The 24,159-nt window shown below is 38.9% G+C and overlaps 1 protein-coding gene and 4 non-coding genes across 5 annotated transcripts; all 5 read right to left on the bottom strand.

Moving 5' to 3' along the window:
• Positions 1-23,754, bottom strand: LOC143468315 (centriolin-like). Its single transcript, XM_076965445.1, has 41 exons — positions 23,483-23,754; positions 23,035-23,168; positions 22,666-22,793; positions 21,855-21,985; positions 21,638-21,779; positions 20,726-20,912; positions 20,441-20,634; positions 19,948-20,052; positions 19,667-19,777; positions 19,328-19,403; positions 18,959-19,134; positions 18,747-18,875; positions 18,483-18,636; positions 18,073-18,296; positions 16,740-16,873; positions 16,254-16,407; positions 10,437-10,656; positions 10,241-10,329; positions 9,548-9,679; positions 9,273-9,379; positions 8,059-8,203; positions 6,996-7,133; positions 6,676-6,792; positions 6,181-6,552; positions 5,620-5,867; positions 5,207-5,399; positions 4,655-5,131; positions 4,316-4,459; positions 4,107-4,198; positions 3,763-3,961; positions 3,512-3,658; positions 3,241-3,369; positions 2,899-3,000; positions 2,646-2,834; positions 2,281-2,450; positions 1,797-1,998; positions 1,379-1,542; positions 1,092-1,287; positions 851-976; positions 673-768; positions 1-494 (listed from the first exon to the last, which is right to left on the bottom strand). Exons 1-41 carry the CDS (start codon positions 23,644-23,646, stop codon positions 366-368), a joined length of 6,666 nt encoding a protein of 2,221 aa, XP_076821560.1. The 5' UTR covers positions 23,647-23,754; the 3' UTR covers positions 1-365.
• On the bottom strand, positions 10,824-10,964 carry LOC143469902 (U4 spliceosomal RNA). Its single transcript, XR_013119233.1, has one exon. It is a non-coding gene; the product is annotated as a U4 spliceosomal RNA (small nuclear RNA).
• LOC143469909 (U4 spliceosomal RNA) lies at positions 12,257-12,397 on the bottom strand. Its single transcript, XR_013119240.1, has one exon. It is a non-coding gene; the product is annotated as a U4 spliceosomal RNA (small nuclear RNA).
• Positions 13,692-13,832, bottom strand: LOC143469910 (U4 spliceosomal RNA). The gene has a single exon (XR_013119241.1). It is a non-coding gene; the product is annotated as a U4 spliceosomal RNA (small nuclear RNA).
• Positions 15,474-15,614, bottom strand: LOC143469911 (U4 spliceosomal RNA). The gene has a single exon (XR_013119242.1). It is a non-coding gene; the product is annotated as a U4 spliceosomal RNA (small nuclear RNA).
• Positions 23,755-24,159: the final 405 nt, after the last annotated feature.

Consider the following 24,159-nt stretch of genomic DNA (forward strand, 5'->3'; position numbering starts at 1 on the left):
CCAATTCATCGCTTTTTAATATTTATGACAAAACATACACGACGGCTTATAGGAATTGAATTCGTTAAATACAAAATTTATTAAAAAAAGCGAACTCACTGCTTTCAAGCAAGGCACAGTGCAGCAACAGCTATTCTAAATACAAAAGGAAAACATGTGAAACAGTGCAAGAGTAAACGCTTGTGTGTGTATACAAATTTCTGGATGAAAACAAAACGCGCAACTACGGGACGGAAGAAATACTAATTTTGAGGATTGTGATCTTGGCAAATCTCTAAAAATGTAGACTTCGGCCATCTTCATTTGGGGGAAGCCCCTGATAGTGAGATGAGGAACCGTTGACGTGGACGGGCTACTGATGGCTATTAAGGTGAGTGCATGTGGTCTCTTTCTGGAAAAATGTTCTCGCGTTCGTCCAAACTCGGAAGTGCGCGGATGGGTGAAAGGTCACGTCCACGAGAGTATGACAGAGAGTCCATCGACGTATTGCTTACCTATACGAAAATGGACCGCACAATATGATGATAAGATCCTCAGAAGAACGCAGTCACGTTGGTGTCCCCACGTTTAGTTTTCAGCATAAACAACGTTTATTTTGGATTTTTAGAACGAATCGACCGTTTACAGGGGTGGCGTGAGCTTTGTGTCATGTGACACTTTTCACATACTTACCAGCTCATCAAGGTTGTCCACTTTCTTCTTGAGTGAACGAATCTTTCCTTCTGACTGTTGCTTGCGGGCTTGCCACTGCTCTCTGTGACGTGACATCTGACGACATAAAACCGTATTGTGACTAAACAGCCATAAGATATCAAATAAATGTTTATTTTTTGCTATTGACGCAAAGTACCTGTCTTCGTATTTGCGAAGCTATTTCCTCCTGCTTTGCTTTCAGGTCTTCCTGTAAGGTCTGCATCGTTTTATCTTCGTTTCTAGGAAGGAAGCTTCGTCGAGGAGGGGATTTCCCTTTTTGAATCTAAGTAAAAACTCAATGAGAAGTGTCCGTGATCAATTACATTCAGCGATTGTATGAATGATGTGTCTATGTCCACTGCATCGACATTGTTTGATCAAACTTTAAATCTGACAACCTCTTTGAGTGTGTTTAGTTTCCTCTCTGCACTCTCTCTCTCGTGGTAGAGTTCATTAAGATCTTTCACTGCTTCCGAGTGGGATGTATCAAGCATCAGGACTCCTTCCTCTACTTTGTCGTCGATCTCATCTCGGATTCGACAAGCTGCTCGCTGCAGCTCGCGTCTTTCCTTAGCTCGATCCTCTTCATTAAATCTGAGGATAGTGTTTAATAGTTAGTTTGAGCGAAACCGATAACTGCAAAAGCTCAAAACCGCAGTTAAAATATCAAGCTCTGTTAAAGCACCTCATTTCTTTCTTAATTTGAATGTATTCGGAGCGAAGTTGATTGAGTTCATTGGAGAGCCGCGTTGCTCTCTCACAATGATCCTGCGCCATTTTTTCAAGAGAGGAAATCTCACTCCCACTCTTGCTCCTTGCTCTTTCATTCTCTTCTTTAAGTTCGTCGACCTTTGTAGTAATATTAGTTTAAATTGACCTTCCTGACCAAGCTATTTACAATAGCTGATAGCAAAAATGGTCAAAATTCTAATTTAAATGGCTGATTTAGGGGTTGGCAAATTGTTTTATGGTCTTTATGTCTAGTAGAATATAAATCTTGCAGCATTATTCAATTATTTGGTAGACTCTGCATTTTGGTTGACAATCATGCCAATTTAAATAATTCTTAACTTAGTTCTTCGAGTTTCATCAAATTTATTTACCCGCTGCTGCAACCTCTTTGTTTCATGCCCAGATTCTACTTTGCACGCTCTCAGTTCTCCTTCTGTGCTTGACAGTGATCCTCTCAGATCAGATCGCTCTCTCTGGAGCTGGAGGACTTCCCGCTCTCTTTCAGCGATCCGGGATTCGAGAATCTTGATCTGGGCCTCTGTTTCCTCATACTTGCCTTCCAATCGTCCCAGCCTGGAATAAAGATGAACCGTTACCTCGTTGGGAAGGATTTTATCGGACATACGAAAGAAAATAGCTGAGACAAATTTCAACAAGATTGCAGATTTTAGCCGAAACACTTTTGCGCAACTTAAAATGAAAACATAATACATGAAGCATGAAACAAACACTTCGCAGTACTGCTGTATGACTAGTGCACCGTCTTTAGATTACGTTATCACATTTGCTACTGCTGGAATAACAGAAGAGGGATGCCAGGTTTCGATGTACAGCAAATGTTTCTATGTGCACCACCTCTCCATGTCTCTCTTGGTGGCATCTCGTTTGATGATTGTCGCTTCCAACTCGTCACGTTGCTCGCACAGATCGGTCTGAAGTCTTTGAACTTCGCCGTTCAAATTCGTGATAGTCCTTTGAAGTTTTTCTTCCTCGCGTTCGATTTCACGAGTCAGACGTTGAATTTCCTGGTGATACGCGAGATACAAATGACTTAATATTGCCTTTGTGCGAGTTATGCAACGACCTGTTATTGTATTATGCCAAACCGCTTTCATGTAAACAAACCGGCATTTATTTTTATTCTCTTCAAAAAATGACTTAATTTAAAAAAAAAATTTAGTATGATTCAATAATGATGTCTGTTGTTTCGTCACACTCACCATCTCTTTCTCACTCAGCTCCTCCCGTCTTTCTCTTGCATTATCCTCTGCTCTCTGCGCCTCATCCTGTTTCCTCCTAACCTGCTGAGTAAGCATCTCCATCTGATGGGAGCAAGTTTTTATCTCCTCCCGGAGTGAAATGGCCTCCAGCGCTGCGTCATCCCGGAGCTTGGTGGCGGCGCGCAGATCCTAAATGAGGGGAAATTCAGTTTTGTTCAGTCTCACTTGACTTTACAGAAAACAGTCAATCAACCTGCTCCACAAGCTGAAGTTGATCTTGTGTGTCCTGTAGCTCCGATTTGTAGGAACTCAAGTCCGACTGCACATCTTTGGCTGCGCTACGTAACGAGGTGATCTGTGGGAAAACTCGGACCAATTAGGTTTGTTGACGTGGCCACGTTTCGTTACTTTTAACTTGAGGGTTCTTTCTTGGGTCGTAATATTTGCTTATAAACGACCAACAACGTACTACAAGTAACTGTAGGTCTATGCTCATATTAAAAGTAGCAGGTAGGCCTAGCTGAGGTAAAGTTGAGTGTGTGGTCAATGCGCAAGTGCTAGAGTATGTCCTACAACATAAATGTCCACGAATTACCTCTTTATTGAGAGCGTTCTTCTGTTGGTTTGATTCGAAAGCTTCTTTCCTGACGTGAGTTAATTCCTGTTCGAGTTGATCCAGGGTTGCCCCTGATTTGTCGATCCCAGTTCGAATCTCGTAAAGGTTCTGAAGAGAATGTTTTAATGTCATGAAGCGCATGTCATCTAGTTGTTATAGTTGTCAGTTTAAATCATTAAAATAATGTCGTCTTTGCTTGCAATGCAGTGAATTGTCTATTTTTACTGAATGGATTTTTGCGTTGTTTTACCTTCTTCCCGATCTGTATCTTGTCCTCCAAGTTCGACGCCGTATTCATCAGCATATCCTTCTCTTTTGTGAACGACATTACGGTGTCTTCCAGCGTTGATCTTTGTGACGTCAAACAGTCGACATCGGAACGAAGTTTTTCGACATTCTGGAATTTTCAGTTTTTTAATTTTTGTAAAAAACGCCCAAGAGTGGGAATAATATAAAGATGAAGATTACTGGACTAAACAGTTTCCTGTGTCCTCATCACACCTGCTTTATCCTGGACAAGTCCGCTTCCCTCCTCTGGACGTCGGAATTGATCTTCTCTAGCTCCGATCTCTCTTCCAACATCCTCCTCTGTGTGTCCGCAAGCTCAGATGACTTCACCTCGTGCTGCCTCCTCAGACTGTCCAGCTCCTGCTGCTCCAGACCCAGCATCTCAAGAACGTGCTTCAACTCGGCTTTTTGTCTAAGGTTTAAGATTTCATGTTTCGTTCATTCACAACAAACAACAGATTTCTACTCAACTGGTTCCATTTAAACTCTAACCCTGGAGACAAATTGAATGTCTTTGTGTACTAACAGTGTAGTAGTTTTCGTTTGATATGACTCACTTGTTCACTTCGGAAATTTTGTTTTGCAGTTCTTCCGAAGCTAGTTCCGTGTTTTCCCGTATTCCGGCAATTTCGCCTTTCCGTCGAATTATCTGTTCAACGTGAGGCACGCGTAAGAAACTTGACACTTACGGATCACACAATCTTAATGAATAATATCGCAGGATTGATAAAAAAGATCAGTAACATATGGTCAGATTCAAACTTACCTGACTTTCCAAGTCCGATTTTGTAGACGACAATTCATCCACGTCATGGCGCAATTGCTTTATTTGCTTTTGCTTCTCCTGCACGTCGGCTTTCCCTTCTTTCAAGACAATTGAAAGTTCATTTTGATGTTGTTCAATATTTTCCTGCGAAATTAAAGACCAACATTTCAATAATGACGTGAATGCCCAGAAGGAGCCGTATTTTTAATATGTATGTACCGGTGTGTTTAGAACACAGGTCTCACTAACCAGCGACGAATATTCTGCTATTGAGAACATTTGTAAATATTAATTTGACATAATTTGAACAAAATATTGAAATTCTACTGGGCACTTCACCTGCAGAAGTTGGATCTCAGTTGTCTTCTTCCCCATCAAACGATCAAGTCCTTCTAACTCCTCGCGTTGGGCATTTGCTTGTTCTTTCAACTTGTTTAACTCCTCTCTTCTCTCAGCGAGGACTTTCTCGCTCTCCCGAAGAGCCGCTAATCTCTCCGCTTCTTTTTCCTCTGTCACGATAAGTTCCGATTGTAAGCGCTCTAGATTTCCAGTCATGTGATCTGTTTTCTGCTCAAGAGCGGTAAATTCTGCCTCCTTATTGGTCACCAGCCTGGTCAGCTGACGGCATTGATCATCCAATTGGATCTGTCTTCCTTCGGCATCTTTAACCTGATCCTGAAGTTGGCGGAGTTCGTTTCTGGCTCGGACTAATTTCATGCCGGTGTCGCTGGCTTGTCGCTCCAACTCTTCTGCGTCCTGTTCTGCTTCATTCAGGTTGCTACGAGCATTTTCAAATCTCTTTACCATTGCTTCAGCCTGTAGAGGTCAGTTGCAAAAACAAAGGTTATTCAAAATTACAAAACGATGAAACCGATTGTTGTCACCATTCACCTTCTCTTCAGCTAAATCCGCGTTTTCCCTGGCTGCCCGAAGCATCCTCTCTGCATCTCTCAGCTCGGCTCTTTTCTTAGCGATGGTGCGCTCCAGGGCTGCCAGTTCCTCCTGCATCTCCTCCTGTTGCATCATAGCTTCTTCGGTCCGGAGTTCTCCCAAAAGCTCTTCCACCCTTCCTTCGAGTTGATGCCTACAGTATTGAGATAAAGGGATCGATAACAGCATCATCATAGTGGATCGGTATATTTGAAGGAGATTTAGTGGGATCGTGAGTGACACAAAGATCTTTTGTCGTAAACTATCAGTTCATATTGATATATGTCCTTAAAAGCTTACTACACACAAAGAAGTGCAGAGAAGAATAAGATGGTAGTCACACCCACACATGCCATCATTTCAGCATTATTTACTTTCTGTTTAACTTATTCGTTAAAGTGTCCTTTAAATCCGCCAACTCCTTCGCTGTCTCCTGTTTCTCCTGAGACATCCGTTCCTCATCCTGTTTGAGCTTCTCCAGGACGTCTTTGTGGGATTTTATCTCCTCTTTTATCTCGTTCAGTTTTCTGTCGAGATCCTGGACAGGTCCGACGATGTTCATCGCTTCTTCCAGCTCCTCTTTTTCAGCTTTTCTCTTTTCCTTGCATCTCTCCAGAGCCTCCTACAAGCAAAGATAAACGACTTGAACGGATAGATGATGATCATGAAGGACTCATTTAAGTTCGGAGCAACTCTGAGTTAAATTTATCAAGAAAATTAAAATTTCCTCCGTGTAGTCTAATGAGAGTTTAGAACGTACCAACTGCATTGTGTGTGCTTCTGATTATAGCTTTTAACACATGTTGTGCTAGGATTTTTTGAAAAAAAAATCAAGGGAAAACTATTTTCCACACACTTCAAAGAAACTGCTTAAAACGAATAAACGCAATGAACCCAAACGACCTCTATCTTCAACCAGGAGATATCAACATCACCTGTAGAGCGGCTACGTCATCCTCTAAGTGGTGGTGTTCTTGCACGTTACAATACAAGCCTTCGAACGGTATCAAGACAAGGGTACCGTCTTCCTGTACCGCTATTGTGCCCGGGGTACCGGGTTGAAGCCCATGACAAGCGGCAGGGTCAACAGGGACCCCTTGTATGGTAATAGCCCCAGATGGGGGAGGGGGCGGAGCGGTTGGGAAAGGAACTGGGACACTCTTTTGGGGTGTAAATTTCCATTGACCAGGGGATTTCCCTCCTTCAGGAATGTAATAGTAATATCCGGGCCAGAGACTTCGGATTCGCTGGTGGTTAGATGCCAGGGCGTCGCGAAGAGCATCCACTTCGTCTGTTAGATCGGCAATCTAATAAAAGCGTCAAATAAATCGCTATAGTGGATGTGTCGTAGTTCATTTAATTCTTTATACAGAATAAGTCCATTGTGTCCATAATTTCCATTTCAACATTTCCGACAAAATCGTGCAAACCTCATTTAGATTCTGTCCTTTGCGGGCACGAAGAGCTTTCTTCAGTCGACCAACTTCGTTCTGTCTGACGGCAAGTGTATCGCGCAACTTACGTATCGTGCCGTAACCACGTCCATTCTGTTCATAACATGCACGTCAAAGATAGAATGTTAATATACTTCAGAGAACATTGAACAAGTTTCGATTTTACCACAAATTATAATTATTCAAATATTTGCTTAAAATTGAGACAAATAGATCAAATTTAAAAATATATCTAAAAGTTTTATTTTTCTGATTTTTGAATTCTTTCGAAACTTCGCTTCTTGAGGATCACGAACCTCCTGGTTTCCTTCATGCGCCCTGAGAAGATCCTGGAGTGCTCCGATTTCCTCCTCCGCCTGTGCGAGGTCCCTCAGAGCCTCATCCGCGGTTTTTTCCGCATCCACCGCCTTCAGCATTTCGTCAGCTCGCTCCGCCTAAACAGAGGATCCTTTGAGAAGAGATTTTGCAAAAATTTAATCCCTTCGTTGACTCAATCTGATTAAAAGAAGAAAGAAGTTTGGAGAAATACCTTGAAGTAGGTCCTGGCTTGAGAGCTTACTGTTGTGTACGATGAAGCCTCACTGCTGTTACTATACGACCTTACTGACATTATGATGATTGCGTTCACACAAGTCCTGACATTAAACTGGTGAACGTCGATTTAAACGGCGTACATTCAACTTTTCTTTCTTATCCTAAACTTTATTATTTATTACTTTAGGACCCAAACTATCACCTTCCGCGTTTTTAGAAGAAATAAAAATCGCTTGTTCAACTGCTTTCAACTCTTAAATTGACCAAACTAGTGCCACGACACGACAGCTAAGAGAATATCGAAACACTCTCCACTAAACCGGCAATTAAACTGGCAGCGAAGAACAATGGTTAAAAAGCTTGATCGCCGGTTGGAATGAAAAAAGCGCTCGAATTGGGGCAATAAGCGGCATAATAGTTTACAGAGAAGTGGTAAAGGACCTCTTGTTTGTGTCGAGTACTCTGAATACGCTTTGTCTTTCGCTGTACTTCTTCTAAACTAAGACTTGTTTATGTTACTAGAGTCTGATACAGACGTATATAGAGAAACATTGAAATTTGACTTGGTTTGGTTTTGGTATACTGATACACTGTCACTTTGAAATTAAATGTATACTACTATACTAAATACTTTGATCGCTGTGTGAGGTCAGCTTATCTACCAAAGTAAGTAAATCGAAACCTAAACTGTGTTCTGTAGTACTAACTACCACAATATCTAGCAAAACTACATTCACAAATATCTTTGAATAGTACATCAAGTAACAGATAGCTATTTCACCAGCACAATAGCATATAATGATTCCTATTGATCTCGATAATTACCTCTAGTTTTTCGAGTTTTCTGTGCAGAGCTTCGATCTTTGCGCGGTTCCCTTCCAGTTCCTTGGAAGTCGCGATGTCCCGATCTTTTATTCCTCTCCTGGTGGCTCCCAGCTCTCTCTCAAGATCCCGGAGCGCAGCCTGGGATCTGCGCGATGACGTCATAGTAATTTTATCTCTATCTATCCATGATAGTTATAAACTGCTTCTATATAATGCTGGGAATTTCTGAAAATATGGCGGATCAAAATATCTGCTTGCCTCCTCACTATCTTACACGAAGCAAAATATCCCTTTAAAACGAAGCAATAAATCTGAAGCTGATACAAGGAAGCCTAATTTTGTTATGAACAAAACTTGACCTTTAAGTTAAAGAATTTCCAACATCGACCAACCGACGTACTAGTTATTAAAAGTTTTATTAACTCCTTGTCTTTATGACTAGACAGTTTGACATTCCACATAACATAAACTCTGTTCTGCGATCTCTATACACGGCGTATGAACTACACTTAAAGCTATCCCGTAGCGTCAGTGTAAACAGGCACACAAAAGAACTCTGAAAACTAGCATTTTACCCGAGTAATATACCTTGTTTATACAAAAACACGCTAAAATTCCTATTCACAAATCTGTCATTAGTTTTAGCATAAAAAGGCTTGAAAATTTTAGCTTCGTTATTTTACGTTGTTCGGACTAGAATTTAAGATTTAAGAAAACCTACTTCGATATGCGATGACGCGAAACGAGTTTTGAAAATTTGACTGTTACATGATAAATGTGTTTGCAATCAGGTCAATATTTACAAACCGTAGTGGCAAATAATCAGAGCTCCTTTCCTTCATTACTACGTCAAACTTAACGACTGGTGTGTAAACGCACGACACAGATTCTACAATGACAGTTTTGCGTCATTGGTAAAATCCTAACTACTAAAATTTTTTGTAAGAATCTAACTGAAATGCAAGATTGATATGATATGATTGCTTAGGTTTAGACTACGTCCTTTAACATTTTATTTTAAATGAACTATTTTTCAAAATTTAAGAACTGCGTGCTGTGGCATAGAATGCGGCTTGGCCTTGAACATAACATCAAAATTTTTAAAACGTTGTGAACAACAAGCTCAGAATTTCCTCATGGCGTGTTTGTAAAATAAATCAAATTTCACCAAATTTTGTTTAGTTATTGTAAGAATCAGTTGTGTAATGACTTACTGTGCGTCAACTAATCTCGCCTTTTCCTCTCTTGCTCTCACTTCTTCTTCTCTCTTCGCTCTCTCGTTTTGAGCAAGAGTTCTCATCATTACAGCGTCTTCTTCCGCCTGTAACAATGACAAGAAGGACGTCATAATCGTTTGACCTATTGACATTCAACTTTTACCAGAGCAAAAATTATCTCGGATTTGTTGAGCCAAGTTTTGTTGATTTAAGATTTTTAAGAGTTTTTGAGACCAAACATATTCTTTAAAAACTTGTACAACATTTCTCACCTCTTTAAGTCTTTCTTTCAAAACGTTAACGTCACCGTCAATAGTTTGAAGCGCGTTTTCGTGTTTGCGTTTTTCCGCTTCAATCTTCGCTTCGGTCGCGGCTTCCATTGTGGTTTTGTATTCCTGCTGGGCCTATAACAAACAACAAACGTCCGTATTAGAAAGGTTTATGTTAATAAAAGCGACTCTATACAAAGTGCAGATGTTACAGATGAAACGATTAGGCGTGGTCGGAATTAGGATAGTGTGTAGCAAGTAGGGATGGGCCGATACGAACCCAAATCCGAATAGATTCGCCGAATATCGCCTTCATGGAAGATTCGGGCGAACACGAATACCAACAATGGCAAACCCGAATACAATATTACTTATAAATTTACTGACTTTTGTTAAAAATGATGATCTAGTTTCCCGACAAAGCTGAACTAGAGTCAGCAGTACTTACAATGAAGGTCGTTTTCCTAACAATTTTGCTTTTTCAATCGTTTTTTAAACACTATTTTTTCAAAAGAAAGCGATTTGTTTATCGATTACGTCATTTTACAAGCAAGACTGGACAACTTTTGGATGAAATTTTATTGTTTGGTTCTAATACGAATAGATTCGGGATTCGTTCGTGTCGACCTTCATGATATTCGGGTTCGTGCGAACCTTCCTCGTAGCACATCCCTAGTAGCAACCGTAGCGGGATACCTCTGCCAGTTTTTTCTTTAAATTTGCCATGTGCTTTTCCAAAGCTTGCAACGCTTTTTCCGCTTTTTCTTTATCTTCGTTTTCTTTGTCTGTTGTTGATAAACGATTTAAACATTAAAAAAAAATTTTTCAATCAACAAAATCGTCTTTTTGATTCTAGTGAAGAATTGGAAGCAAATATTGCAGTAGAACTCACCAACAAGACCAAAAATAGTTTCATTCAAATTGTGTAGAGCTCGCGCTATCGGATCTTTATCTCGTCCAGAAGGCGCAGTTGCACGATCCCCCTTTCTTAGAGCTTCATTTAATTTTCCAATTTGGTGAACAACCTCGCCCGGTCTGAGCATCGCGTTCAGTGTTTCGCGATATCGCTGGTTGGAGTTTTCAAGTTGACCAGCTAAGTCGCGATTGTGTCCCTATCGAAGAGAAAAACCGAACATTACTGGTTAACAATATTCAGGTCAAGATGGCATCGAATAATAAAATAAACACAAGCATCGAAATACGCTGGCGCCTAATATCGTTGCTATAACGCAAAACTTTTATATTTCCAGTTAAATACAGTGATTACAAGAAAATAAGACCTCCGTAGAAGCCCTCATAAATTGCCTCAGCCGACGGTTTTTCACGTCGTCAGGGCGGGGTATTGGGAATAGTTTTCAACTAGCAATAACCGCGTCTCGGATAAACCTCATCGACTACGGTATCGCCTCTGCGCAAAGCTGAAGATATCACAACATTTTGCATTCCTATAATTTATGAAAAATCTTTTCATTTGTGGTACCAAGCGCAGCGATAAACGTAGTTGCGTGGTTTATAGCATTTCTTGTCGCCTGAGTAGCCTGGCGGTAATTCGGTATAAGTCGTCGACGTCCAAGAAATTGTCGGTTTGACGCTCACTCTGAGCACACAACTGTGTCTTGGTAACGTACTTAAAGATTGAAACTGGGCATAAAGATTGGCTTCATTCGGCTTACCGTCCACTTAATCCAAAACTTAACGGACAGGTTTAAGCTACTGCATGAGCAGTCTCGATAAAACACTTCGATATCAACGTGAAGTCTGCGCATTTTTTCGCTCTCGTATTATGCATCCGTTACAACCCGGTTTTGAAGTGGACAAAATCGATCCTTAATTTAACAACGCGACAATTGTTCAAATAGCGCTTAGTCAGTGTTTCGCCGTATCGTTTGTTGCAGGTTTCAAGTGAACCAGTTAAGTCGCGATTGTGTCCGATTCATAAGATGACGCTGAATACTCATACTTTTAGGGATCATGCCTTTAGAGCAGGGATGTAAAACTCAATCGCACCAGGGACCAAAACTCAAAACTTATTTAACGCTGCGGGCCGTAAGGATAAACCTTGATTGTACGTTTCGTGACACGAGTACATGAATTGGAACAGGCAGCGAAACAACACCAAATTTTTGATGTTAGCAAAGGTTAAAGAATTAACAAACAATAAAGAAAAAACCAGCCTAAATTACAGGCGTTAGAATAAATCGATTTATTCTATCGTATGGTGGGGCAACTGCTGTATTGTGCGAATCGTTATTATCTTGTTTCTTGCTTGAAAAAAGTAAGTTATACTGTACAATGATCTCGCGGGCCGGAAATAGTTCAATGAATAAAATAACATTGCGGGCCAAGCTGTATTGTAAAGCGGGCCGGGAGTTTGACAGGCATGCTTTAGAGTTTAGAACATATACGTCTTGATAACGTCATTGAAGTATGACGGTACTCTTATGGTCAACCATATTTAAGTCAAATATTAAAGCAATAACCACATTGTAGCGTTCGCGATATGGCTGGTTGGAGTTTTCAAGTTGACCAGCTCGCAATTTTGTCCTTGTCGAAGAGAAAAACCGAACATTACTGGTAAACAATATTCAGATCAAGATGGCATCGAATAATAAAATAAACATAAGCTTCGAAATACGTTGGTGCCTAATATCGCTGCTGCAACGGAAAACTTTTATATTTCCTGTTAAATACAGTGATTACAAGAAAATAAGACCTCCGTAGAAGCCCTCATAAATTGCCTCAGCCGACGGTTTTTCACGTCGTCAGGGCGGGGTATTGGGAATAGTTTTCAACTAGCAATAACCGCGTCTCGGATAAACCTCATCGACTACGGTATCGCCTCTGCGCAAAGCTGAAGATATCACAACATTTTGCATTCCTATAATTTATGAAAAATCTTTTCATTTGTGGTACCAAGCGCAGCGATAAACGTAGTTGCGTGATTTATAGCATTTCTTGTCGCCTGAGTAGCCTGGCGGTAATTCGGTATAAGTCGTCGACGTCCAAGAAATTGTCGGTTTGACGCTCACTCTGAGCACACAACTGTGTCTTGGTAACGTACTTAAAGATTGAAACTGGGCATAAAGATTGGCTTCATTCGGCTTACCGTCTACTAAATCCAAAACTTAACGGACAGGGTTAAGCTACTGCAGGAGCAGTCTCGATAAAACACTTCGATATCAACGTTAATTCTGCGCATTTTTTCGCTCTCGTATTATGCATCCGTTACAACCCGGTTTTGAAGTGGACAAAATCGATCCTTAATTTAACAACGCGACAATTGTTCAAATAGCGCTTAGTCAGTGTTTCGCCGTATCGTTTGTTGCAGGTTTCAAGTGAACCAGTTAAGTCGCGATTGTGTCCGATTCATAAGATGACGCTGAATACTCATACTTTTAGGGATCATGCCTTTAGAGCAGGGATGTAAAACTCAATCGCACCAGGGACCAAAACTCAAAACTTATTTAACGCTGCGGGCCGTAAGGATAAACCTTGATTGTACGTTTCGTGACACGAGTACATGAATTGGAACAGGCAGCGAAACAACACCAAATTTTTGATGTTAGCAAAAGCATTAAAGAATTAACAAACAATAAAGAAAAAAGCAGCCTAAATTACAAGCGTTAGAATAAATCGATTTATTCTATCGTATGGTGGGGCAACTGCTGTATTGTGCGAATCTTTATTATCTTGTTTCTTGCTTGAAAAAAGTAAGTTATACTGTACAATGATCTCGCGGGCCGGAAATAGTTCAATGAATAAAATAACATTGCGGGCCAAGCTGTATTGTAAAGCAGGCCGGGAGTTTGACACGCATGCTTTAGAGTTTAGAACCTATACGTCTTGATAACGTCATTGAAGTATGACGGTACTCTTATGGTCAACCATATTTAAGTCAAATATTAAAGCAATAACCACATTGTAACGTTCGCGATATGGCTGGTTGGAGTTTTCAAGTTGACCAGCTCGCAATTTTGTCCTTGTCGAAGAGAAAAACCGAACATTACTGGTAAACAATATTCAGATCAAGATGGCATCGAATAATAAAATAAACACAAGCATCGAAATACGCTGGCGCCTAATATCGTTGCTATAACGCAAAACTTTTATATTTCCAGTTAAATACAGTGATTACAAGAAAATAAGACCTCCGTAGAAGCCCTCATAAATTGCCTCAGCCGACGGTTTTTCACGTCGTCAGGGCGGGGTATTGGGAATAGTTTTCAACTAGCAATAACCGCGTCTCGGATAAACCTCATCGACTACGGTATCGCCTCTGCGCAAAGCTGAAGATATCACAACATTTTGCATTTGTATAACTTGTGAAAAAACTTTTCATTTGTGGTACCAAGCGCAACGATAAAAGTAATTGCGCCGTTTATTTTATAGCATTTCTTGTCGCCTGAGTAGCCTGGCGCCTGGCGGTATAAGTCGTCGACGTCCAAGAGGTTGTCAGTTTGAAGCTCACTCAGAGCACACGGCTGTGTATTGACAACGTACTTAAAGATTGAAACTGGACATAAAGATTGGCTTCATTCGGCTTACCGTCCACTAAATCTAAAACTTAACGGACAGGTTTAAGCTACTGCACGAGCAGTCTTGATAAATGTATATATGAGAACCAATTCAAATGTATATATGAGAACCAATCTCCACTAACTCTTGAGAAATTGGTGACAAGCATAGATCGGGCTTTCAAATACAAAATAAATCAAATGGCAGAGGTTGGGGAACTAGAACTCAATTTAGATCCCAATTTTAAATTGAACGATTTGATGCCACCGTAGTTTGATAAACACAATCGTGGTTTAATATGTAGTGTATAGTCTCCTTCCATCGCTGTGTTGTGTCGTAAACGTTTTTAGAATATGCATGTATTATGTTAAGCATTGCTACATGGCGTATAAACAAATGGTGCTTTTTCTTATTGATTGTTTATTACTCACTCCAATAGACAGATTTTTTACTATATTGCTATGTGATATAACAGAAATGAAAGTGATATACGGTTCATATCAACGTAAAATTCATGAAACAAAAAGTTATATTTATTAAATAGTATTTTTATTGTGTGTTTTTTTTTCTTGTTGTCATTTTACATTATTTGCGTGTTATAAATTAATATGCAAATAAACAAACTATTGACAATTGTTCAAATTGCGCTTAGTGTTTCGCCGTATCGTTTGTTGCAGGTTTCAAGTGAACCAGTTAAGTCGTGATTGTGTCCCATTCATAAGAAGACATTGAATACGCATGCTTTTAGGGATCATTCCTTTAGAACACATACGTCTTGATAACGTCATTTAAGTATGACAGTAGTCATATGGTCAACCATATTTAAAGTCAAATATTAAAGCAATAACCACATTAGGTAGGATGTCACGTTGCATCTAAACAAGTGCTCTTCAACCTTTTCGGTGTCATAGAACCACTGGTGTACTTTTGCAAATGTCATGGAATCTGTCATTAATAAAAGTTAAAAAGACTAGCATGACTAGAATAGAACACAAATATTTCAAATACCCCAACACAAATCACGCAATGTTTTTTGAGCTTCCCAGTACTGCGGCTAAGCGTACACTTCGAAGCAAGCGCAGCTACCAACACCAACAAGGTTTAGTTGCGAAACCGAATCAAGATTTTATATTCACGAATTATTTTTTCGTCACAATTCGATTGTTACGTCTGCATGGCGTAACGATGCTTGTTTGCCGACGGACACTTAATTGGGCTTATTAATATTCTATTTCTTGAATGATTGCTACAGTTAACAAAAAAACGATTTCATAAAGCGATAAAGAATTGTTTTGCCGTGCTCGAAACGTTTTAACGATGAGTCACGTTCAGTACAATCGCAAAACTCCGATAAGTTTCTGACTGTTTCAAAACCTACGCGTTTTACTCGATCAGTGATTATTAGAAAATAAGACCTCCGTAGAAGCCCTCATAAATTGCCTCAGCCGACGGTTTTTCACGTCGTCAGGGCGGGGTATTGGGAATAGTTTTCAACTAGCAATAACCGCGTCTCGGATAAACCTCATCGACTACGGTATCGCCTCTGCGCAAAGCTGAAGATTCGATAACATTTTGCAATTCTATAACTTTTGAAAAAACTTTCCATTTGTGGTACCAAGCGCAATGATCAACGTAACCACGTCATTTCCAAGCTTTTCGCCATGAACGTCGATTATATTAGTCGCATAGTATTCGTTTTTGTATTCTGTATCCAGTAACAATGCTAACTTTTACTGAAGTAAATGAGTTCTTAATCTGATAACAGCGACAAATAACGTTGTCGTAACTGTTCTATTACGTCATCACGCACATCACCATAGAAACGGCGTAAGTGCACGCTGACCGCCTCGGAACAAAAATACGACTTGCAGGTCTTTTATGCTATATCAAGAATTACTTTGTAAACTAGCAGCCTTATACAATATACAATCTTCACAATTTTACACACTTCATAATTCACGAAAACACTGGCATAAAATGAAATCGCCGTTAGATGGCACCAAAACCCGGCCATGGAAGCAAATGAAGTTCATTGCAACAAAGCTCATTGATTAAATATCATATGACTATGACCATTTGATAAAACATATGACTATTTGATAAAACATATGATTATGTAAAAGTTTATGAAAGTGCAAAATTCAACAAAATAAAGCGACTCCAGAAAAATTTAACATGGGTTTTCGGCAATTACCTTCAATTTCCCAACTTCTTTCTTCAGTGCAACCGCCTCTGCCTTGCGATCATCGAGATTATTCTGCAGTCTCGCCATTTCTTCCATTTGCTTGCTTAATGTGGCTTTGTCGCTTTGATTCTTACGATCTGACTCTTGCATGGACCTGTGAAGTCTGCAGGAAAGGATGACTGATTAATTTTATTATCTCGCAGAAGACTGAAATGATGCAGTTAGCAAGAAAGAATTTTGAGAAAAAGACACAATTTATTAGAAGCAATTCACCAATTAAAGATACTTTTGCACGATTTAAATTTTTACCTGACCAATCATTCATTTTTATATAGTATTTAAAGTGCTACTTTAGATTGCAAAAACTATTACTCTTGAAACGCAGCAGTTTTTGTTTTTATAGTTATTTTTTACTGAATTGTTCAATATAATTAAAAAAACTTAAAAACATTCCTATGTCAAAAATTTGTCAGCTACAGTTTAGTCAAACCATACTCTTCAATCCGTTTTTCTGCATCTTCCAGTTGCTTCTGCAGCTCTGCGTCATGTACACTCAATTCATTGGCTTCGGTCTGGAGGGCATTGTTCAGCTCTTGCATATCATTCATCGATCGATTAAGAGCGTCAAGCTTAACATAAAAGATAAATATGAATATTTCACCCACAATAAATTTATTTCTATGAGCTATTGAGGGGCTTAATTGCAAATGCGGCAGCGTCAATTTCAACCGTAGTTTGTCATTAAGATCTGTGACGTCACATTTTCAATCAAAAATAGTCAATTTGTTGAAGTAAGTACATGTGAGTACTATGCATGAGTACATATATAGAACATGTTCGCAACAATAAGTGAGCACACACAGGCAACCTAAGCAGTAATACATGCACGGAATATTTAAGGTTCTACAGTAGTAATGCAATATGCTATACATGGTTTGATTGCTGCTTTATGCTTGAAATTGCTATGGAGTTGCAGATGATGCTTCTAAAAAATGCCTGTGTACTATTTCTGTAACACAAACACGCAAACTATGTGCATTTAGCAAAGTTTTTATGCATCATGTGCTTCATGTAATTGTAAAGTTGTGTACAATATACATAGTGAACAAGCATATTTTAGCATAACCTCATTTGCAGACGGTAATTTGATACCAAGATGGGATGTAACACAAAACGTGACTACCACACCTACTAAATGCAAGTGATGACGACTAGGTGGGTTGTATGACTAAGATCGCAACGATATGACGTAAAACCTGTGCCTTGTGTGAAGCCAACTAAACAATCAGAGTGCGCCACACGCTGCCTTAAAAGCGCTTGTATGCGTCATTAGTCATTACGGTCAGTTTAGTGGCTTCTTCAACTTGCTGTGGCGTGGCAGTTTCTGCAGATATGGCAGCTGCTAGGACAGGCGGCAAAATGTCATCTCTCTGGTATGCAATGCTAGATCCTCGTTGACGAATGATCAACTCGTTTAAGTCCTGGGTTGCCTGAAGAAGCTCGTTGAGCTCCCCTAACACTGACACCTAGGGATGCGATACCGTCAAGATATTGCACCGCAATAAAATCGCTGAAGCTTTAAACAAATGTCAAGTATTTCTGCTCTCAGGCAAGTAAAATCAGCAATATATGGCTCCAAGAAAAATTGTGGAAAGTAATAAAAAAAACAAGTCAGTTTTAAAAGTGGCACTGTGCATCAAAACATATCGAGGTCATTAACATATAGACTAAGCTTAGCGTACCGGTACATTTACGTAGGAGATTTATCTTTTAGCTCATGCAAACTCAAAAGAAAACTTGTCGTTCTGTAACTGTGTTGTGACATTACCTGTTGCTGAAGCTGACTGTAGTCATCCACGTCAGAAGAAAGTATTGACTTTTCTTGCTCTAAGGCTGCAAGTCGTCGCACCAATCTTTCCTTGTCTCGCAGCAGCTGGTCGAACTCTGCTCGTTGCGCATCGGCCTTCTGCCTCACATTGAGCAAATAATCCTGCAGTCCTCCGACAATCTCCTCCAGTTCATGACGAAGAGCATCGTCAGATGAAGTGGTTCCTGTGTTGTTTTAATAAAATCGATAAATATTTTACGATAAATGTTTTCAAGGGTATTCGAAACCGATCAAATATTTTTATCTTAACAAACTGTAAATTCGTGGTTGGCATGAAAATTGACGATATATAACTTCTGGATGAAAAAAAGAACTCTTTGATGGAATATTGGGTGCGATTAATGTGTAACCTTTCTCAAGTTGTTCTTCCAATTGCCTAATAGCTTCCGTATCTACAGCAATGTTCTTTAAAAGTTGATTTAATGTTCCTTCATTCTCCTTTATTTGGTGTGTGAGGTCTTTCACTTGAGCTTCTTTCAAAGCCATTTCGCTCCGTGTTTGAGCCTAAACAATACAACAAGGTAAAACCAAGAAAACACAATAATTTTTCTTGCCAGCAATAACATGAAATTCAGCAACGTTGTTGCAAATTAAATTATAAACATTGGACGTACATATTCTGGGCTGTTTGGATCCAGTGACTTTAACCTTGCTCTAAGTTCATCGTAGTCCAACTTCAACCTTTGAACTTCTGCACGACCACCGGCAATGGCATTTTCAAAGTTTTCAACTTCATCTTTGAGCTTTAACAATATAATAAGTTAAACGGTGCCTTTGGATAAAGTATGTTATGTGGCAAAGTGCAGGTGGCGTGTGTAAATGTCACCTGATTCACTCGCTGGATTTTGGCTGCAAGGCGTTGTCGTAGCTTTTGTTTTTCTGCTTCAGTAAGTCGACGCTCAGTGGCAGCCCGTTCAAGTTTATGCAATTCCTGAGTGGCCTCGACCACTTGCTTTTGAGTCTCTCGCAGTTCGCGTTGAAGCCCGGCCAGCCGTTCAGCCGCTTAATTTTAATAAAAGTGAAAAACGATTGTTTGTCTTATAGAATCATATACAGCAATAAAATAAAGTCAATAAAAGATACCAGATACAGGAGAGACACAGCGTTGATACAATAAACTTTTGCGCTGTGTAGTGGTGTGGGCATTTACTTCATTATAGTGGTATGAATTGGTATCTTTCACACCAACACTAACCTTCATTAAGTTGTCTTTGTTTTTCTTCCAATTGACCATCCAGTTGTCTGCGAGTGTCACCATCAACTGCTGTGAACTAAAACAGAATGCAGGTTTAAGTAACTGTTCATTTACTTACATGGCTATGGTAGTAAGTAAGTAAAATGCCAGAAAAAACAAATGTAATTGAGAGAAAGCTGAATTCATAACCCCCTATATAGAATGGTCAAGTGTTTAGTTAACATGACAGTCAGCGCACGACAGTTGAGATTCAACTTGAAATACTTTATAAGATAAAATCGTTGTATGCGATTTCAGTTGTAAAACTACACGCAATGAAGGGATAGTCGTAAAACTCACCTGTTGTTTTGACCCCGGTGCAGTGCTTTCAACCGCCATTTGGTTCTTCTTGAACCTCGATTTTCCTATATATGGAATGTCCTCTTCTTCATCACTATCCATTCTTGGCATCTTTTATCAAACAATACAGAAATTACTATTTCGATGAAAAGAACATAAGCAACAGCAATTAGAGCAAAATTTTATCTCAAATGTCACCAAATAAACGAACCAAACTTTTAGAGGAAGATCACATCTTATTTTATGATTTCCTTTTAGAAAAGATAATGCTGCCAACTTACATTGATAGGTTCAAATTTTGCATCAAGTTTTATGAACGCCAATTCTTGTTCCAGCTGATACTGCTTTGTCTGTGCACGTTGCAGCTCTTTTGCTTTCTTCTTCAGCTGTAAGTGACATAGAAATATTGCTTCAGGTATTTCAACGACATTGTGTTGTAGATTAATGCTCAGTTTATCTTGAAAGGATTCTATTATGCCGTACAAACCATAACATTTCAACAACAGCATGATGTTGACGTGTTAAATGACTGTAGATCAACACAAATTCTATTATTATTTTTGAAAGGGTTTATTCAGGATAAGTTCTATCTCAATAGAACAGGTCAGTTTTATTGTTTTTATTTCTGTTCCATGAAAGTTTGACGTAACTGTTTAACAGAAAGCATAACAGACGTTTTACACTGAAAAGCATGCAAATGTGGAAACGAATTGAATCTTTGAGATGATAAATTCTGTTACTTTGTCAAGAAGAAAAATCGAAGCTAAAACTCACCAAATCATCTTTGGTGTCGAGTTGTCTTTCGAGTTCTTCCCGACTCTCCTGTCCTCTTACTTCCTTTTCATGAAGATCTCGCTCACGGGCGGCCAATATCTCAATTTCCTCCACAGACCTATTGTGAAGTTCTTGGCTTTGCTGTAGTTGGTTGCTGGTGTTGTGAAGCTCTCTTGTTAATCTGTCTAGTTCCTCTGCATTTCAAAATATTGTGTGAAAATCGCACGAATCACAATTCATTGTGAACACAAATGAACATCACAACTCACAAGTCACCACACAGACCTTGTGAAAATCTAGCAGTTGCCTCATTACGTTCAGTGGATGATATGGCCGTACCATCCAGCTGGTTTAACACTCGCAAATGAAATATGATGTACAGGCGATGATGAGGCAATTCACAGAGAGGGTTACCAGCGATAGTAAGCATGTGAAGATCATGACAACCACGCAGGCGAACTGCGTCGGTGAGCTAAAATTGAAAGCCCATTCCAAATGGAAAGTTTTTATGTTGCTTCACAATCATTAAATTATGAAACAAGCACCGTGCAAACATACCTGTTGATGGAACTAACTAGACTAAGAATCACCAGACCGAAAGGGTTATAATTACGTGCTCCTTTTATTTGGTGGAACTTAAAATCCATAGTAGCAGTGATAGTGGTAGTAATACAAAATGATTCCACGTCAATTCAACCCGCGGACGATTCAACTTATGGCAATTAAACCCATGGCTAATAAACCCAGGACGACCCAACCAACATCAACGTAAGTTGAATAGTTTATGGGTTGAATTGTCCTGGGTTCAATCCAATGTTGGTTGAATTGTCTTGTGTTAACTTGTCCCAGGTTGAATTGACCAACTACCAATACAAACTGACACAATGTATATAAATACATAAATTATATGAAAGTAAAAGCTCATTAACTCAACCATCTCTCAGTCAAAGTAACGTGATCGGTTTCAAGAAAATGCATTTACAGCAATATCAATTGTACCAGTTTCCTATAACTTACACTTTGGTTTACCCAGAGTAGTTTAATGGTCTGCTTCAGCTTGAAATTAATAAACTTTCACTGTATATAATGTATGTATTTTCCAAAGTCACCGAAGTGGTAGCGAAGTTGGTGAAAATGTTGCACCAACATCTAACGTATGCCCGAATTAGTAAGCATAACAAAACGCTTTCGGCTTACCGATAAAATATTATTGTTTGCCAGTTTAATGGTCCTCAAAAGTCTAAGCCTTTTAACAAGCCATAACGGTACTTTTTCAATGTAATTTCCTTCCAAGTTCAACGTCTGTAGATTAACCAATTGCTCCAAGCCTTCGATTTTTCTGAAAAATAATAAGTGATTAACAAGCAAAAACTTTGAATTTATCACACAGAAAAACGACGAAGACTAAACTTACGATATTCTATTATTTGATAAATTAAGCTGCTTCAGGTTAGTCAAATGGTCCAATTTCTCGATACGTTTGATGATATTTCCAGTACAGTTTAAAGTTGTAAGATTCTTGAGACCATCCAGATTTTCAATATACTGAAAAAGAACATATTTGCTTTGTATGACATTACCAAGAACTTACAATATACAGTAGAAACAGCTTATTACGACCATGTTAGAATCGGGACATTTTGGTCATAATAACCAATGGCTACAATACCATAAGCCGCTATAACCAAACCTGGATCAACACGATTAGCCACAAACAGGCCAAAGCCATGTTTTGGTCATTTGTAGATAAGCTGCATGTTTTATGCCAAGAACCTCAATTAACACAAATGTCACAACACAGAAAACAATATTGACTGTATTACAGATTGACGTAAACTGTGGAACAAGGAATCAAGTGGAACTGTCAGTAGCAATCAAGCAGGTAGAAAACATGCATGAAGATGGAGCAAAGTAAGTATTTATGGGAGACGCCCCTCAAACTAAATGATAGTGTTAAACTGTAATGACCCAGTGTGTGGTTAGAAAAAATTTATTGGAGTTAAGAAAAATTTTTGTTTTTAACATTTGAAAGTTCATTTATTGAATGGGTATTTTTGTATGAAAAATTTGGTGCTGTATCAAAAAAGAGGTGATAAAAAGTGACTGGTCTTATTATTTGTGGTTATATTAAGCGATTTGCAATGTATTTAAACAGCATTGTAAACTATCAAAGCAGTAGAAATTGTTAGTTGCACTTTTCACGACAAATAAAAACGGCCTTATACCTTTATTTTCTTTTCACCACTTAAAGTAAAATTCAGAGTTTTAACATGTTCAAACTGGTCTTCTTTTGCTAATCGCTTGATCAAGTCTGGGGTGATGTAACGAACAAGATTTCGACCTCCACCAGTTTCTGCATACATGAAAATCTCATAAATCACACATGCAATTACATTATTTAAAATTTAGTCCAAACAATTGTTTGATTTGTCACAACTAATACATAGTTTTTAAAGCCAGCACCATTAAATGGTCAAACATTTCCTTCGCACTATACTGGAAGACAGAAATATTTGTATATAAGCATGGAAAATTAAACAAAAAGTCACCTGGAAAAATACAGCAAAGTTTGTAGCCAATTTATTTCAAAATACCTGGTGGTAGCTCACGAGAACGTGATAGATCTGGTTGGTCTGTGCGAATTGGACTCAAATTTTCCAGACTTCGAGTTGAGTAAGATGGACTTAATGCCCCTCCACGTGTAGGAGACATACTGGAAGATCGAGATCTGCATCAAGCATTGTAACATGTGTTAATGTTACACAAACTGCAATTAACACTTTCAGCTTTTTCTACACATGCATGTTACTCAGTGATACTAGAAAGTTTTAATTGGTGTTTTGAGATTTTGCAAACAAATAATGCATTAAAATTCATATAAAGCAGCATAAATTACTTTAACATCTTTCAGGTTGGTTCAGGTCAGGTAAAGAAATATATGCCTACAGCAGGTTCAAATATTGGCAGGTTATTATGCCATAATTTTTTCCCATTCATTTTTTCACACGAGCGCATTTCTTTGCTTGACCTAAAAATACAAACCTCTGTGGCGTGGATGCACGACTACTACGGCGACCAGTATAAGTGGCTGGAGTCCGTGTGGGTGATGGTATTCTTGAACCAACTGAGAAACGTTTTGTATCGGTTGTCTTAAGGGTTTCATCTCCACTACCACCTCCGATCTTATGAATTGTGTTTCGTTTCATGGCTTTATATCCAGAGCAGACAAGAGTTGTAAAAACATGCACTCACACTAGCTACTAATGCATAGTAAAGTCCATTCCTTACTAATGTGAGATCTATAATAAAATTAATCAAATTTCATTTTTGTGTTTCTTGTTTTTTTTATGAAACAATCACTAACCTAAGTGAATACAAGAAACAACCTGACATAATTTGATATTTTTTGACTCAAATGAAAACCAAAACATACTCAGGTCTCTTTTGCTTATGCACTCCCATATCAGTTTCGGGTATTGAAGAATTATAATTATCAGGTCGCAATTTGTTTTCTATTACCTCATAACGTTTTACGATTTTGGCCTTCAAGTCGGAGTGTAAAAGTATAAAAGACCCACATACTGACATACTGAATATATAGTTCAAGACAACCAGCTAGCCTAATTTAGCTCCTCATTAGCTTGTCCATAGCCTATGTAGCTGGGGCAGACACTACAGATCAAACTTGCTGAAATAAAATTCTGTAACAACATGCAATA

The sequence above is a fragment of the Clavelina lepadiformis genome, chromosome 8, assembly GCF_947623445.1.
Source record: "Clavelina lepadiformis chromosome 8, kaClaLepa1.1, whole genome shotgun sequence".
Classification (NCBI taxonomy): Eukaryota; Metazoa; Chordata; class Ascidiacea; order Aplousobranchia; family Clavelinidae; genus Clavelina; species Clavelina lepadiformis.

Bases quoted from the DNA above. Each gene is read 5' to 3' on its own strand.
- LOC143468315 (XM_076965445.1), bottom strand. From the start codon at position 23,646: ATGAAACGAAACACAATTCATAAGATCGGAGGTGGTAGTGGAGATGAA. The intron at 18,876-18,958 runs GTGACATTTACA...ATATTGTTAAAG, and splicing joins AAATCCAGCGAGTGAATCAG to CTCAAAGATGAAGTTGAAAA. The intron at 3,001-3,240 runs GTAATTCGTGGA...GTTTTCCCACAG, and splicing joins AGAACGCTCTCAATAAAGAG to ATCACCTCGTTACGTAGCGC.